The 17,674-nt window shown below is 38.3% G+C and overlaps 1 protein-coding gene and 1 pseudogene across 3 annotated transcripts in view; both read right to left on the bottom strand.

Annotated features, from left to right (window-relative positions):
* Positions 1–309: 309 nt before the first annotated feature.
* The window catches only part of CD96 (CD96 molecule), a 93,260-nt gene continuing 75,895 nt past the window's right edge, over positions 310–17,674 (bottom strand). For 2 of the 3 annotated variants that reach the window (XM_037144317.2, XM_037144315.2), the window contains 4 exons: positions 8,808–8,873; positions 7,896–7,985; positions 4,464–4,587; positions 310–2,442 (listed from right to left, as the gene is read on the bottom strand). In XM_037144317.2, coding sequence (XP_037000212.2) covers positions 2,334–2,442; positions 4,464–4,587; positions 7,896–7,985; positions 8,808–8,873 — 389 coding nt within the window. In that variant the 3' untranslated portion in view covers positions 310–2,333. The remainder of the gene's footprint in view (positions 2,443–4,463; positions 4,588–7,895; positions 7,986–8,807; positions 8,874–17,674) is intronic. The other variant, XM_037144316.2, reaches the window with a different exon arrangement.
* LOC119048645 (cytosolic 5'-nucleotidase 3A-like) lies at positions 10,767–16,299 on the bottom strand (annotated as a pseudogene).

The following is a 17,674-nucleotide window of genomic DNA, read 5'->3' as shown; positions in this document are numbered from 1 at the left end:
CAAAAGAATGTTGCTTCAAAAAGGAGCTAATGCAAAAACATTGTGAGGCACCTGTTATATGATAGATTAAAAAATCACATGACTTATGTTGTACTTATGCATGTAAAAGTGTCTATCCCTTTATTGAAGTAATCTAAACATCCTTCAGCTCTGCCACTTTTTACTCCAATACGTCCACAATGATTATACAAGCTCCAGATGATTAAGTTGTGTTAAATAAAACTAACTACTCATGAAGCAATAGTCATATATTAAAAAGTGAGTCTATTTGTTTCTTGAGAACTAATAAGAAATTGAGGGTAGTTAAAGCAGGCTGGCAAGCATTAGTTTATTTTTTCCACTCATTGGGCTATATCAGAAGTATTAATGATCTCACATAGTGTCTGTGGGTCAGGAATTCAGAGGAGGCTGAGCTGGATGGTTCTGGATCCCATGAGGTCCCAGTCGAAAGATCAAATGCAGGTACAGTTGTCTGAAGACTTGAGTGGGTGCTGGGGAAGCTGCTTCCAAGATGCCTCACATGGCTGGCTAGATGATACTTGCTGTTAGCAAGAGACCTCAGTTCTTTGACAGGTGGGCTTCTCAATAGGGCTTCTTAGGTGTCCTTACAGCATAGCAACTGACTTGTTCCAGAACAAGTAGTCAAAAAGAGATCAAAGCAGAAGCTACAATATTTTATGACTTAGTCTTGGAAATCACACTCTGGTCATTTCTGCAATATTTTATTGGTTATACCAGCCCTAGGACTTGTACTCACTCATAAGATTGTGTAAGTGTATGACCCTGAGTGTAAATATGTCCTTAAAGTTTACACCTTTGCTGCCTTGTTTGCCTTAATCTAGTCCTGACCAGCTGTACATGTCAGCTGTACTCAGAGTCAGAGGGGACTACATAAAAAGCAAGAATCATAGGGGACATCTTGGAGGCTGGCCACCACAAGAATTAAGCACTTAACTGAGATTTTAATCAATGAGAAGGGACTACCTCTCATTCAGCAGTTTTCAACTTTGATTGAATACTTGACTCTGTGAGTGCGTGTGTCTGGGCCTAACCTGATGGAGATTCTGATTAAGTTGATCAGGAGGTACAGACATACTATCAAAAAAGTTCTCCATGTTATTCTCATGTGTAGTCAGGGATAAGTACACTGAAAATTAAGTAAAGGTTCCTCTTGGGACTAAAATTCAGACAGAATTTGGTGTCAGCAACCTCTGTTCTTCCCTCCTGGGGCAGAGGTGTGTGGCAAGGTTTAGAGGAACAAGGGCCATCAGTAATTTATTCACTCACAAACTGTTGCTGGATCCAGAGCTGGTCAGGCTGATGAGGCTTCTTTCTCTACCACCTATATGCTCTGTTTGAAATGTTTTATAAAAGATTGGTAGGAGCAGGGTTAACTCATCAATGCTAGTCTGACTTGAGGCTCTTTATTTGTTTTAAGACATATCAGAACAGGAACACTGAATGAACAGCAAAGTCCCCAATGAAAAAGAGAATAAAGGGAATTAAGTGAGTTGGATTAGCGTTGGGCTGTCCATTTACTTATATAACAGTTTGCCAATGGTTTGACACACACACACACACACACACACACATGCACACATACAGAGGTAAAACTGAGAATGAGATCACTCTTAGTTCATGTAATTTTAGAAGACAGTTAAAGGTTGTATTTATTAGGCTACTTGGTTGTTGCTAGTTGTCTCTTCGATCCTTCCCCGTCCCATGGGTCAGGATCCTGGGCTGAACATAATGGGAGAAAAGGTAAACAAGGATTGGAACTGGGGTTCTTGCGAAGGATATTCTGTTTCCCTCTGGTGAAAGTAAACAGCCGAATTTCAATATAAAGACAAATGGCACTTTCCCATTATTTGGAACTCTTGCTAGAGCTTTATGTTCTTAGGGAATGCGACAAACCTCAGAGATTATCATGTTTTTGGCAAGTAGTTTAGAAAGTTGGCAGATGCCCATAGAGAAAAAGGTCTGGTACGAACATATGCTTGAAACCCTTGTTGTCACTGTAGTCAGATAATTAAAATGAAGAATAAAAACACTGCAAGTATTTTTAATGGCAGCAGCCTAATTCACACTTCTTACATAAGCAAGAACATTCCTACAGATTGCATTGAGTATCAGCAAACATACCCTCGCACTCTTCTTTAAAGGCATATGCAGCTGAAAGGGGACAAGTTGCTGGGAAAGCAGGTCATTCTCTTCTGACACCCACTGCAGCTGTAGGAGAGGCTTGGTTGGGGGCAAATATTTAATAAAGCAAAATATTGACCTTCTCAATAGGATTCTACCAGAGTTTCATTGTATGGCAAAGTCTCAAAGAACTAGAGTGTTTCCATTTCGTGACAGGGCAGATCACTTCCAATGGACTCCTGAATGCAAGTGTACCTGATGGGAGGCGGTGGTGGCTTGAAAGGTGGGGGTCTTTCCATGCTAGGAAGAAAGCATTGTTCATTCAGTACTAAGAATGTGAAAGAATGTGAGGAGTGATAAATTTATACACATATGTCATATATATCACATATGTGATATATCATATGCATCATATCTGATATATATTCTTTTACAGTAGAAAACAGAGAAAGAAGAAGAGACTTACCTCACTAGCTCCCTCAGCATTGTCTTGGTATAACCTTCTGCTTGTTAGTTTTATCATGACAATATCTTTAATGAATATTTATATGGTAATTTTATAGTTTTCAAAGCATTTTTATCATAACATTACTTAATATGTATCTAGAGATGGAATGTTACTGTCACCATTCCACAAAATGAGGCACAAAGGTTTTAAGCAACTTGCCCTACAGAACCAGACAGCAATTCAAGTCTTTTAACTAAAACCTGTACTCTCCATGGCAACTGCTTCTTAGTAGAAGTGTTTCTCTTATGTGGGTTAAAACACTCCTCCAGACAAGCTTTTAAAATTCTTGGGCCGAAGACTGAAACGTTTCCTCTGCCAGCCATACCCCAGACTTCACCCACGCACTCACTGTGTGCCGCGGGGATCTGCTCGAGGTGGGGAGTGAAACTCTTCTGAGTCCCTGAGTTGGCTGGTACTGGATAGATAATGCCAGAACCTCTTCTCTTGGAGCCAGTGAACATTCTTAATATCATCTTTGCATAAAAAGTACTGTTCTCTGGTATATAACTCATCTCTTGTCTGAAATGCCTCAAGTATACAGGCGAGTATATAGGCAGGTATAGGTGTACACTCAAGTATACAGGTGGGATTCAGATACACAACTGCTCCACTCCTCTTGATATTAGAAAACAGAAATATATCTGTGAGCAGATTTGTGTCCATGATGCAAACACCTCCACCTCTTCTGTATCAGTCCATAGCACCTTACCTTCTCCACGTCTCTCTCTCACACACATTTATCAAGAGATTGTTTCTCATCTCTATACAATATAGACATTTGACTACAGAATAACCACAGAAAATCGTTTCATATGATCAGACTCCCGTTTTCTCATTCTAATATATAAATTCCTAATGCCTATTATCTGGTTTTCTGATGCTTTAGTGGAAACAGTATTTATCAGAAAGTAGATATAATATTCTAAAAAAATTGCACATCCATTTTTTCAGGTAAATTATGAATTTCTCAAAATCATATGGTGGCCAAAGTAGACTACTTGGATAAGAATCCACAATTTCTGACCACTGGTTTAGTCCTTCATTTACCACGAAATTCTCTACACATGAGTATAGAGTCTTCAAGGATACTCTCAAATAGGGTAAAGTATTGAGCAACGCTCAATGTTACCTTCAGTAGTAGTCGTAAGATACATGGAAGATCAGCCCTATGTATTACAAAGGTCCCCTCTAATCATGGCCTAATCTGGGCTGATCCAAAATAACCAAGTCGGAAAAGTGAGGCATGACCTAACATGTCGTTTCAGATTGTTGATGGGAGGGAGAATAGTTCTGGAACATGTTTCAATAAGACAAAGAAGGGGAAACTGACTGCTTACTTTCTGTTCCCCTTGGAGAAAAGGGACAAGGGCAGTAAGAACTCATTTTGCTGCAAAGCAGCTGGAAATTTCTTTAAATTACCTTTCTCACTCAATTTCACACTTGAGCATCTAGGCCTGGCTAGGCCTAGGCAGTTCAGAGATGCATGAAAATGAAAAAATAATGAAGATTAAAAGAAAAATCATTTTCAATTTTGAAGTAAGGGGAGGCTTGGTTTTTGACTCCTGCCCAGGGACTAGTTCCGCCTGCTGAGTGTAGTGTTCCAGCCGGAGTGGGCAGAGAGGGTAGGTACCAACTCAGACGCTGTGCATCTAATCCCAGCTGTGTGGTGCTGGGAAAGCTGCCCAGCCTCTCTGAGGCTTATTTCCTGAGTTAAATATGAGAGGGGACTCAATCGATGTAGGAATGTTTGCCGTGCTGAGTGAACAATGCACATGGAAGTATCTGTTTCTCCGTGTCGTAGCGTCATACTCACATTTCCTGTTGGTACTGACACCACTTTCTCATTCCCAGACCAAACAGTACCAGGCAGAAAAAGAGCAAAGCCGATACAATCACTGGCCAGGACATTCCATCTTTGGGCTTATTAGCCACAATATCTGAAAAGGGCATAAAGAGAGAGGAATATTAATGCCAAACTTGGGCTACTGGAAACCAGAATTAATTGCACTATTTCTCCTACCCGACACCTATTTTATGCGAGGGCCATAGAATAGTCCTTGACCATAGTCCTGCTCTGGGATCATATCTGTGCCTTGTTCTAATTTCTAGTCCAGCATTTACATTATTATATTTTTACATGAATGTCTTTCTTTTTTTAAAGATTTTATTTATTTATCTTTAGAGGAGAAGGGAAGAAGAGAAAGAGAGACATATCAATGTGTGGTTGCCTATTGCACATCCCCTGCTGAGAACTGGCCTGCAACCCAGGCATGTGCCCTGACTGGGAATCGAATTGCAGTCCTCTGGTTCACAGGCGGGCGCCCACTCCACTGAGCCACACAAGCCAGGGCGCAGATGTCTTCCTTGTTCGAATGTTCTATAACTGATATTTTCCCAAGGCCCCAGACAATTCCTGACATACAGTGCCTGATGAAATGTTATTTGCAGGAATGAATAAATGAAAATGATAACCTATACATTTGTTCTCCAAATTTACTCCAGTGAAGGAAACTTTACTTGTAAAACAATGGTCTGGCATTGGATCTTCTTATTCTCAAAGGACTCACTAAATACCTTATGGAAGCATGTGTGGCAGGAGGAGAAAAAAGCATCATAACGTTCCAAAGCCCTGAAGAGCCAAAGCTGGAGAGGCCAGGCCAATCCCTATGAAGTTACAGGGCTGCGAAGGCTATGTTCCAGGACTTCTCATTTGTCACTCAAGGAATCGTATCCAGGGTAGAGATTCTCCAAACCTTTTCTATCAACTTCCCTCTTTTTCTTTCTTTCAGAAATAGAAAGAGGAGAAGGAACAAAAGGGGTAGAATGGAAACCAGTTGGTTTTGCTGTTTCTATGGTCCGAAAAGGGAGAAAGTTGAAGTAAATAAGAGACTGGCTAAAATTATATTTGTGAAGAGCCAATGGGCTGATTTTTCTCATCCATGATAACTACACCCATACTCAACTAATTTATTACATTTTTAACATTTGAACACTAAATCAAACTGCATGAATCAAAAAGACTTTCAAATATTATAGATTTTAGACCAGCAGTAAAATAAATATTATATTCTGGATGATTTTACTTTTTAGTAAATGAGGGTGCCTGGTTCTACCTAGCAGTAAATAAAAGCATTTCCTTTTCAAAAAGTAGATTATGATCGTGTTAAAAATTCGAAAAGCACACAAATATAAAATTACAATGAAAAGAAAGTGCTTTTTTTCTGGCTGGTGTGGTTCAGTGGACTGAGCACCACCCTGCGAACCAAAGGGTCACCAGTGCAATTCCTAGTCAGGGCACATGCCTGGGTTGCAGGCCAGGTCCCTAAACATTGATGTTTTTCTCCCTCTCTTTCTCCCTCCCTTTCTCTGAAAAGAAATAAATAAAAATCTTTAAAAAAAGAAAAGGAAGTGCTCTTAATACCTCAGGTGCCAGTTACCCACACTAAGGCAATGACATTCAGTAGTTAATTACATATCCTGCCAGAAATTTTCTATGCATACATAAACATGTATATTACAAATGGGAACATACTAGGCATACTATTCTATCTGTTCCCTGTTTTTTTTCTTTTAAAAAACATTCTTGGAATAGTTTTCAAAAAGTACATAGAAATTTACCACATTCAATTAAAATCCTGGCTAGTTCCCCAATGTGTGGCTCTACCGTAGTTTATTTAATTGGTCTCTTAATGTTAGATGGTTGAATTGTTTCCAGGCTTCTGTTATTTCTAACAGCACTCCAGTGAAATTCCTTGTACATTACAGATACATCTTTAGCTCGTTAGCTTGCATAGATCACTTGGGCAAATGGTGCATATTATATCAGAATTATCTGGATTGATTTTCTTTTATTATTTATGGTATAAACTGCTTGCAGGTGGAGACTAGGTTTTTAATTTCTTTTATTGCCTATATTTATTATATTGCTTTTCACTCAGCAAAGTCTCAAAAAAAAAAGACACAGGCAAAAAAGCCGGATTTAAAAATATTAGGTACCAAGTCTTCTCTTTGCAGCCACATATGTTGCCATGTTAGTATTGCTTCTCAGTGTGGAAGACTTTTCTTTTTACAACAGACATCCAGAGGTTTTCCTGGTGCTAACCCTACCCCAGCCCCATTGAAACAGACACTGATGGAAGCTCATGCAATCCTACAAAACCACGTGGCACTATGTATGGACAGATGGCTAGAGAGAGTTCAGAGTACTTCAAACCACTAGAGTTCTGTGATCACAAAGGAAACAATCATACAGACTACTGACTCAGGACTGCACGACATTCTGTTTTAGTGAAATTGATATTGACTAGGCCCTACAGTAATATTATGGTGGGATGTAACATTTTACCTACCAACGTTTTAGAAAAATAAAAGTACAAAAGGTTTTAAATCAGTGTTTACACTGATATGTAAACATCAGTGTTTACAAATTTTCTTCAAACCAAATATAGAAAATGAGACCACTGACTTCCGGCATGCATGTCTCCGGGGCAGAAGCAGAGCTCCAGTCCCGGCCCATTTCTAAAGCAGGCAGCTCCTGAAGAAAACAGCGTCTTAAAGGCACAGGTAGGACCTCAGTTTGCAACTCTGTTGCCATGCTGTGTGAAGGATGATGCTCTAATGATCTGAGGATTGCATATGAAATGAGCTGAGCACCCAGGGTAAGAGTTCACCAGTCAAGTGAATACCCCCTGAAGTGAAAAGTTGATTATACTTCTGAATTTACAATCAAGACCTGCATTGAGTGAGGGGTGGGTGTCCAAACTTTATGGAATCCCTTGTCCTCTTATGTAACATAAAGGATTATATTTAGCGTTCACAAAATTATATTAGGTGAATGTAGGAATTCTCTTTTTCCCAACTATTTCTTTTTATGACTCAGACTATATTTTCACAAGACTGACAATGTTTCTCACTACTTTCCACCTGGCTAATTCTTATTCATTTTTCAGATTTTAATTGAAATATATTCTCAGTGAGTCCTTTCCTGTTCTCCAATTAAAATCAGATCTTTCCATTAGACTCTGACAATACCTTGTGCTACATCATAGCATGCCACAAATAAATATTATTGTATGATTACTTATTTACTAGATATCATTTCTAACAGATAATCATTTTCTGGAGGTCAGTGTTTTTACTGTATGTCCAACAATTGGCACAGCATCTGGCAAATGGTAGATACTCAACAAATACTTGTTGAGTGAATAGGATACAACATCCAAACAACAAATGGGAAATGACTCACCAGTGATATGGATGTAATTATTTTTAGTAGATCTATTGGCAGTTGTGGGGACTTCTGAAAATGCTTTGCTTGTGCTGGTGATGTCATCTCCTAGGGAGACAAAGGGGATTATCTGCAAGGGCTCAAACTGAATGGCTTAAATGCTCCAAAAATTTTATGTGTAAAGTTCATTAAGGGCAATTTACAGCAAGGCTAAGGTCTTAGGATCTAATGGCAACAGGAAAAAAGAGAAGCTACACAGCACACAAACAAACCAATATCTGCTGAAAAATCGCCAGGAGAACTTTCAGTAATTATGGAAAACTATCATAAGGTGGGATCATAGAAAAATGAGGGCTATCCCTATTCTCTCAGGATGTCAAAGAGGACAAAATACTGATTCTCCCTACTCTAACCTGTTTGAAAAGGTCAATAACCAAAAGGAAAAAACACTCGTGGGCATGGACCAGAGTGTTGTGATTGCAGAGGGGTGGGGGAGTGGGTGGAGGTGGAAAAGGGTAAAAGGTGGAAAAATAGTAATGGAAAAATACAATAAAAATAAAATTTAAAAATTCCTTTGCAACATTCAAATAGACAAATCCATACTGACAGATCATTCATTTCCTGATGGAAAATTTAAAAAAATTAATGTTTAATGGATTTAATTGGTTCAAAAATGTTATTATATAAATTTCATTTTGAAATAAAATAGAGAAACAAAATCTAAGACTTGGTCTCTATGTTTTTTCAGTGTCTGGTAAGAATTTTAGTTCCATTTATTATCATTGTCACAATTGCTGTCATTTTCATTATCAAGATGGGCTTTCAAATACCTAGCTGAGATTGGGTTCTTATCAGTCCTTGTTCTTCACTCTCTGTCTGGAAGAAGCAGACCATTACCTTCCTTGACCCCAAATCCTCCCCAGTACTCACCGTGAGGTGTTGAGCCTGCGCCTGAGGGGAATGAACTGTGTGTTTCACTGGGCGTCCATGAAGCTGCTGAAGGAGGAGTATATTGGAAGAATTATCTGTATAAGAGTGATTTTTTCTCTTCCTGACCTTTAATTAAATCTAATGATTATGAGAATAGGGATATTGATGCACACTTAATGTGACATCATTGAACTTTCTGCAGGACACACTGGAATGCCCCCAAATAAAGAGGGAGTTGAGGGAACGCTCATAGTCTTGATGTTTCTAATAGGGAAGGCTTGGATTTTAGCCACTTAGGTGAAGGAAGAAGGAATGAAAGGAAAACACTAGGAAAGGTTCTTCCAGCCACAGCGAGTTTGTTGTGATTGTTCTTATGTCCATCCATAGACAAGCTGAAGGAATAGGAGAGAATGAAGGCCCAGGTGTGTTATGGTGGACTTTAGTCCAGGAAAGGTGCCAGTTGGACTTGGACTTGGAAGACCTTGGTAGAACACATGAGGGAACAAAACAGCTTGTGGGTAAGCTGACATTCTTATTCAACTGTGCGACTGAACTGTGTCAACAGTGAACTATCAGACCCCTGTGGTCACAGGCCTGTTAGCTGCTAGGTATGTCCTTTTGCTGCTTCAGAGCCAAATCTCCCCCTTGAGTGGTGGCAGCAGACTCAGACAGCACATATGGCTTTTGAAATAGATCCATTGACTCATTTTGCTTAGTTCTCCACCTCTGGCAAGAAAAATGCACTTCTTGGCAAACTTCACGTATCTGTATTTGATAACAGGCCAATAATGAGACTGATGTAGAGTAAAATAACTATCATGGTGCATGAGTAGTATGCTCATACATTCAACACGTTAGCATAAGTGACTTTAGAAGATTAGTGTTTTCTTGTGTGTCCAAAAAAACCCAAGTAAAACCAAAACAAAACAAACATTGAGAAACTCCTTAACCTCTTTTTTCTTAGTTTCTCCCTGAGCATCAATAGCATTTGCAGCTGTAGACAAAGATATGTTATCAGATCCTTTGGAAGAGATATAAGTCAGTACTTTCTAGGGATGACTCACCAGACAATCTGTCATAGCAACTTCCACATGCAGTCACCCCGCAGGTCAGGGTGGTATTATACACAGCTACTTCGAGTGTGACTGGGCCAGAGATGGTCTTATATTTAATGTAATTCTCTTATCTGCACCTATGATCTTGACTCTTTTTCTCTCCCAGATGGAACACGAAGGTCTACAGATGATGGACTGACCATTTTTTAATGCCCATTTTTAAAGGTTAAGCCATTAGGCCAGGAACTTGATTGACAAAGAACGACTATAAAAAGATATGGGGACCAGGCCTGGATCTAGGGGCAACTATGATAAAACAGTTTGTTCAGTTTTTCTTTTCCCCCCAATGTTGTGTGTTTTACTTTCTACTTTTAGAGCTTGATTTAGAGATCGGATGACTTTATATCTGATCTCTTCAAATCAGCTTGTAAGAAAGTATATGACAAATTAATTTATGCTAAGATATAAATAGTCGATCAAATGCTATCCCTTTGGGAAAAACAGGTATTTAAAAAAATTTATCACTTCCTATTTATTAGTAGTAGGTACATAGAGAACATTTTGTAATGATCAGGTACATGTGGACACCAAAGTTTTTTTGTTTTGTTTTGTTTTGGTTTTGCTGTATATAGAGTGCTTTTTTTTTTCCTGGTCAGAAAAAATTTTTCTCTCTAATTGCAACAACCAAGCATAACATAATTTCAGGAACTGGTGATATCATTAGCATGATCTATTCAAATTACAACAATGGCAATATTTAAAATCATGCAAATTATTTGACCATTTCATAAAGCTTCTTTTTAGACTTCTAGAAAATTTTCAGGTGTAAAAAGACATCTAAAAATGTGTGATAGAATTAACAAAACTCACTTTGGAAGAGTAGGGAGTTATTTTAATTTTGGCTTTAAGATTATTTTAACTTTGTTTAAAAAACAGAGCAGGGAGTGTACTGAGAGAGGTGAAGAAAAAGGAACTTCCAGCTGCCAGATTCAATGTCTGAAAATACTTAAGTAATGTGAAGAAAAAACTTCAAGAGCAAGAAATAAAAGTGTTTTAGGAAGATGAAGAGATGAACAATTCTTGCATCAGTTGCTCCCATAAGACAGAGGTCTTCCTAAATAATGCTTGTTTATAGCAGCCTCAGTAAGGCAGAGTTAGCTACCTCCAGTGATTCATTTTTCACCCATGCAGTACTTTTCTAAAATCCCTGAAACTCTATCATGTAAATATCCAATATTCAGAATGTGCTCCACATTGACTACTCCATCTGCCATTTCTAAGGCTCTTTGAGAGTCTCAGCAGAATAGTGTTGCTATTGTCTTTTAACTGACTGAACTATTCTGTATTCTTCAAGTCATCATCAGGTTTGTCAAACACAAAAGTTAAATCTCTTTAAAACCCTTTGAGCCCCCATTTTCATCAAAATCCACAAATGACTGTGACGCTGACGGTTGGATGGTAAACACCAGCTTGATGGATAACCTCCTTTAGCACATCACCATTATCAGTTAAAACATGAACACAGGGGTACTGTGTTGGTGGTATTTCTCAAATACATTTTTATACCCTCCCTTCAGCAAACCCTTCATTTCTCCCACAATTTATTTGAGTTTTACTCTTGGTAAAGCTTGCTCAACAAGGAAACCATGTGATACCATTCATTCTACCATAAGAGTGTACTTCTCAGGGTAGTATTTTTCATTTAGTTGCAATAGCTTTCGTAGATATCTGTCTGTAACCAGTCTAGAGTTGTCAATAAGATTATGATAAGTTAGGCATCTTTCCCTTTTGTAGGAAAACCGTCTTAGTGTCATTGCAAAGTGCGGATTGTCTGAAGTTTGGCAGCACTTCTTTTGATGAAACCATGGATGACATCTTTTGTAGGGTTCTTGTGGCAAATGAACTTCTCTGAAATTCTGGAATCATTTTACACGTCCAGATTTTTTCTTGGTTATCCAGTCTTCCTAAAGTCACTCTGACTTCTTTTGTCCTTAAATTTGTCCTAGAACTATGGCATAGGTGACAAGCAATAGCCAGAGATGAAGAGATGAAGAATTCTTCAGTGGCCCCAGTCTTCTGCCCCATCTCCCTCTTCAGGGTGAAAGTGTAATCAGCCAGCATCAACTCTTCCACCAGAACAAACATATTGGCACTAATGACAGTGTCTACTTTTGCTTTGATCTCTTAGTCCAAAGATGAGACCACCACACTCTTTCCAACCACAGGAAAAAAAATAAGGATGACATTCATGAGTTTTCAATGTGTGAATTTTGTGTGTTAGCTGTGGAGGAGCCCCAGGAACTGGTGGTTTAACAAACAATAAAATTTTAAATCAGAGAAATACATCTTTAATTTGAAACTGACATAATCATAAACTGGATGACAGAGTGGGAGAATGGCAATTTAGAAAAAAGGAGAATGGAATGAGATGTGATCTGAGATGCATAAGATTTTAGAATTTAAGGGTAAGAATGGTGATTTTAGAGAATCAGCATCCCAGTCAGCAGGAAACAGAGGGAGGGACTGAAGATTATCACAGAAACTGAAATATGAACAGGGCTCAGCATTGCTATAGGCTCTCACACTACCACGTCCCTGCCCCTCCCCTCAAGCCTTCAGCTCTAGCCTCTCCATCACCCTCTGCCAGTGGAAAGTAAAAACAGTTGTTATGAAATTATCAGCCACAGCTACCAATGCCTGGGGAGAACCAGACGGAATCATGGACAGGATAAGTGACACATCTTTAAGATTTAAGAGGAACACATAGATTTTGAAGGTAAGGAAGGTGAGGTCAATAAGAGGTACTCTGAGGCCCAGGTTTGTGCGTGTGCGTTGACAGTGAGATTGTTTATTTTGGTAACGGGGAAAGTTGGGCTCATGAAGAGTCATATAATTTTTCTGCTTGTATAACTTAGACAAACTGACTGATTTAAATGTGTCTTTTATCTCCAGTGGACCAGATACATGACAGGAAAAATCAAAAAGAAAAAAGAAATTAGGCTTCAATTTTTTGCTCCTTGGCCTGATTACTTGAGAGTCAGGATGAATATGCACTTGGACATTACTAACCTAACCAGTTTTTGGACTGAGCTGATCAGACCCAGTATCCCTGTTTCATGGGTGTTTCAGACTCAGGAAACTTGGACGCTGAACTAAGATTGGACTCCAATATTTTTTTAAGTAGGTTACTTATTTATTTTTATTTATATACTTTCTTTCTTGACATAGTATATTTAATTTTAAATATGACTAATATATTTCTAAGTACCACCTTTCATTTAGCTTGTTGTTGTAAGTTACCATAAAAATGAAACTCCATAAGTGATGTTTACAAAGAATTACATAGCATTTGGAAAAAGGCATAAGATATTCAATGTATGAGGAAAAAAGTGGAACACAGTTGCATATAAAGTGTTAGTTTTAAATTTCTCTGTTTTCCTAATTTTTTACAATGAGCATATATTATTTTTACAGTTGGGAAACATATTTATTTAGTGGAACCTCATTCAACTCCCACAGTTAAGGTAAAACAACTATAATACCCACATACTTTGTTTATCTTATGACCCTATGGGTGTATAATTTATTATTTTAGCATTTCACATTATGGAACTCAGCTTAGGAAATACATTTATTATCTACCCTTTTATATTAATGGTAATACTCAAGGCAAAACCCTTTTATAAAACACATTTTTAGCCTTTAGCAAAGTGGGTTAAACAGAAGCAAGCTTTTCTGCTAGTTATAGTTATCAGCTGAAACCATGAACTGCATTTTGTTGGTGACTAAATGAGCAAGCAAAAGTTAGTACCATAACTGTTTTGTCAAAATCACCGTGAACTCTGATATTTTTTTGCATATGAAACATTGAACCCTGACTGAGAAAGAGACAGGGTTTGCATAGATACTCCTTAAACAATCTGCTCTTTATTGACTAAAATATCTTCATTTCATTCTAATTTTATGATTTCTTAAAAATCCAGTTTGCCAACTTTTTTTCTGACATTATAATACTTAGCTATAAATTTTCCTTACATTGTAATAATTCCTATTTTGTCTGAGATATTATAGTATTTATTTATTTTTAGACAGAGGGGAAGAGAGGAAGAAATGGAGAGAAGCATCAATGTGTGGTTGCCTCTCACATGCCCCCTAGTGGGGGCTTGGTCGGCAACCCAGACATGTACCCTGACCGGGAACCAAACTGATAATCCTTTGGTTCACAGGCTGGCATTTAATCCAATGAGCCATACCAGCCAGGGCTAGACTCCAAAATTCTTTTTTTTTAAATCTATTTTTTATTTTATTGATTATGCCATTACATTTGTTCTATTTCCCCCCTTCATTCTCCTCCACCTTGCACACCCCTCCCCTACCATTCCCCCCCTTTAGTTCATGAACACATGTCTCAAGCTCTTTAGATTTTATATTTCCCCTACTATTCTTACCCTCCCCATATCTATTTTCTATCTACTGTCTATGCTACTTATTTTCTGTACCTTCTCCCCCATTCTCCTTCTCCCACTCCCCTGTTGCTAACCCTCCATGTGATCTTCATTTCTATGGTTCTGCTCCTGATCTAGCTGTCCTCTTAGTTTGCTTTTGTTTTAGGTGTGGTTGTTAATAACTGTGAGTTTGCTGTCCTTTCACTGTTCATCTTTTTTATCTTCTTTTTCTTAGGTAAGTCCCTTTAACATTTCATATAATAAGGGCTTGGTGATGATGAACTCCTTGAATTTGATCTTATCTGAGAAGCACTTTATCTGTCCTTCCATTCTAAATGAAAGCTTTGCTAGATAGAGCAATCTTGGTTGTAGGTCTTTGGATTTCATGACTTAGAATACTTCTTTTCAGCCCCTTCTTGCCTGTAAGGTCTCTTTGGAGAAATGTGCTGACAGTCTGATGGGAACTCCTTTGTAGGTGACTGTCCCCTTCTCTCTTGCTGCTTCTAGGATTCTCTCCTTCATTTGAATTTTGGCTAATATAATTATGATGTGCCTTGATGTGTTCCTTCTTGGGTCCGACTTCTTTGGGATTCTCTGAGCTTCCTGGACTTCCTGGAAGTCTATTTCCTTTGCCAGAATGGGGAAGTTCTCTTTTATTATTTGTTCAAATAAGGTTTCCACTCATGACTGTTCCTCTTCCCCTTCTGGTACTCCTATAATTCAGATGTTGGAGCACTTAAAGATGGCCTGGAGGTTCCTAAGCCTCTCCTCATTTTTTTGAATTCTTGTTTCTTCATCCTTTTCTGTTTGGTCATTTTTTCCTTCCTTCTGGTCTGCTCCCTTGATTTGAGTCCCAGTTTCCTTTCCATTACTTTTGGTTTCCTGTGTATTTCCCTTCATTTCAATGAGTTTAGCCTTCATATGTTCCTCTAATTTGTGACTAAAATCAACCAGTTCTGTGAGCATCTTGATCACCAGTGTTTTAAACTGTGCATCTGAAAGTTTGGCTATTTCTTCATCGCTTAGACTTATTGGCTCTGGGGCTCTGAGTTGTTCTTGAGCCATGTTTTTATCTGTTTGTGCCTGTTATGTATGAGGAGAGGTGCCTTAGGTGTTCACCAGGGTGGGGCCACCCAGGTCACTGGTTTGTGATGCTGTATGTGGGGGTGGGGTCAGAGAGGGAGCAATGGTGGTCCTCTTTGCTCACCTGGTCTGCCTCACCGCTAGCCCCTGCCTGTTTATCTGAGGGCAAATGTAAAAGCCCACCGCCCTGCGCCCCCCCGTCTCAATGCTTGCCTCTTCACTGGTTTATTTGTGCACAAATGTGCGACCGCAGACAGCCAACCACGCGGAGCCTTCCCTGGGTCCGCCCGTAGCTAGCCCACACCTGGGATCTGCACCCTCGGCTGCCTGCAGGCCACCGGGGTTGGGGGAGCTTTTTGCCCCACCTGCTCTGATGCTGGCTTCACCCCTCTCACTGGTTTAGCTGAGCGCTTTGTTGTTTTTGGACTCATTCGATTTTCTGTGGTTTGGTTGCATTTATTGTTATTAAAACTTTATTGTTTTTAGATTTGGTTGTGCAAGGAAGCAAAGTCTTTTCAACTACGCCTCCATCTTGGCGGAAGTCCCTCTAGACTCCAAAATTCTTGAGTCCCAGCTTAGACTCCTTCAAGTTGATAAACCAAATGACAACCAAAGAATATATTAAAACTTATATTTCTGAATTTAGTATAAATGTAATGAACTCAGAACTGTCTAGTGACATCCAAATAAATATGAGCTACAAGTAGTGCAAGTATAAGCAAATATCCCATAGCACGTGTTGACAAATAGCAAGGGCCTTAGAAACATTGCTGTGGGTTTATTTCACCAGAAATCCATCCATTATCATTCTTTGCCTGCCTTTGAACATTTCATAAATCTACTGAAATAAACATAGGAGGAGAAAAAAATCCCATTACCAGTGCCTGTGCTGAGTCTTGCCAAATGCATCATCTAATACTAGATGTCACATTACAGTACAATCCGATGAGCAGAAACACATTTCAAAAACAGTTTGAGAGTAAGCAATCAATATTCATTTTTTGCATTCTAATGTATTTTTGTCAATAACTACACATAAACTACTCACTGCAGGGGATTTTTCTATAAGTTTATGAATTAAAAAGTGGCAATTAGTTAACAAAAACTTATTATTTTTGCATAAGTAAAAATATAGGTTTTCACTGACAGGAAAAAAAAATGTTGGGTTCTAAAGTTCCTTTCTGGATTTCACAATTTCTAAGGCTATTTTGTGGTAATAATGATAAAAAGGTGTGAGGATAAATAAAGTTTTCAACTGAGAAAAGATAGAAGATGAGAAGGATTACAATAGTTTGTTTAAGTGTGAAACCTATTAAAAAGACCAAGAATACACTTGTGTAAATGATAAAGTACTTTAAGCGAGACCCTTTCAGTTTCACAGTTTCTGAGGCAGGAAGAACCTCGGGGGCCTGTGTGCTTCATAGTGATGTGATTCCTGGGGTGAAGAGGATTTCCTTTCAACTGGCACATATGGTATTGTACTGACGATTTAAATAAAACAAGTAAATAAAAAGTTCAAATATTCCACTTTAGTGGATCATTCTTTTCACTGTGTTTATGTGTTTGCTTTCTTGTTCTTGCCCATATGTTACATATATTCTTTCAATCCCTCAAGAAATATGTGCTAAGCGCCTATGATACCCACTGCTGCTGCAAGTATCAGGAAAGCATAGTGAACAAGACAGAAAATGATTTAGAAACCTGTTCTTGTGACAGTCTAGTATAATTTCAATAGACAATCAAATAAATAAAATAAGGAAAACATCAGACAGTCAGTTATGATTAGAATAAATGAACAGAATTTTATGTGTGTGTGTATATATATATATATATATATATATATATATATATAATGGTGGCATAAATTTAAGTTGGAGCTCAGCTTTTTGCTATAACATTGTCCAATAAACTCTTTTGCCCACTACTACATAATTTCCCTCTCATAACCAACAAGTATGATTTAATTTATCTGTTCATCAATATTTGTTGAGCATTAATAAAATGCCAAGCCTTGTCTTAGACATGGGGAATACAGGTAGGCCGACAAAACAAATATCTCATGGAACTCCCTTGTGTTGCAGTGTCATGAATAAAGGATGACAAATTAGCGCAGGTAGAGTTTCAGCAGAGTTTATTAGGAACAACCGAATTTTATGTTAACACCATATAAAGATAAATGTTAATCTATGAAGTACATACTTTCATCCCCAGCCTAACTAATACTTTTATTCTCAATTTATAACTGATTGGTAAATATGTTTCAGCTCCTAGCCTTGTCTACATA

This window comes from Artibeus jamaicensis, unplaced genomic scaffold (assembly GCF_021234435.1).
Source record: "Artibeus jamaicensis isolate MK-2021 breed Jamaican fruit bat unplaced genomic scaffold, CSHL_Jam_final contig_3126, whole genome shotgun sequence".
NCBI classification, from domain to species: Eukaryota; Metazoa; Chordata; class Mammalia; order Chiroptera; family Phyllostomidae; genus Artibeus; species Artibeus jamaicensis.
The sequence above is the reverse complement of the archived record's forward strand: the minus strand, read 5'-3'. Positions and strand labels throughout refer to the sequence as shown.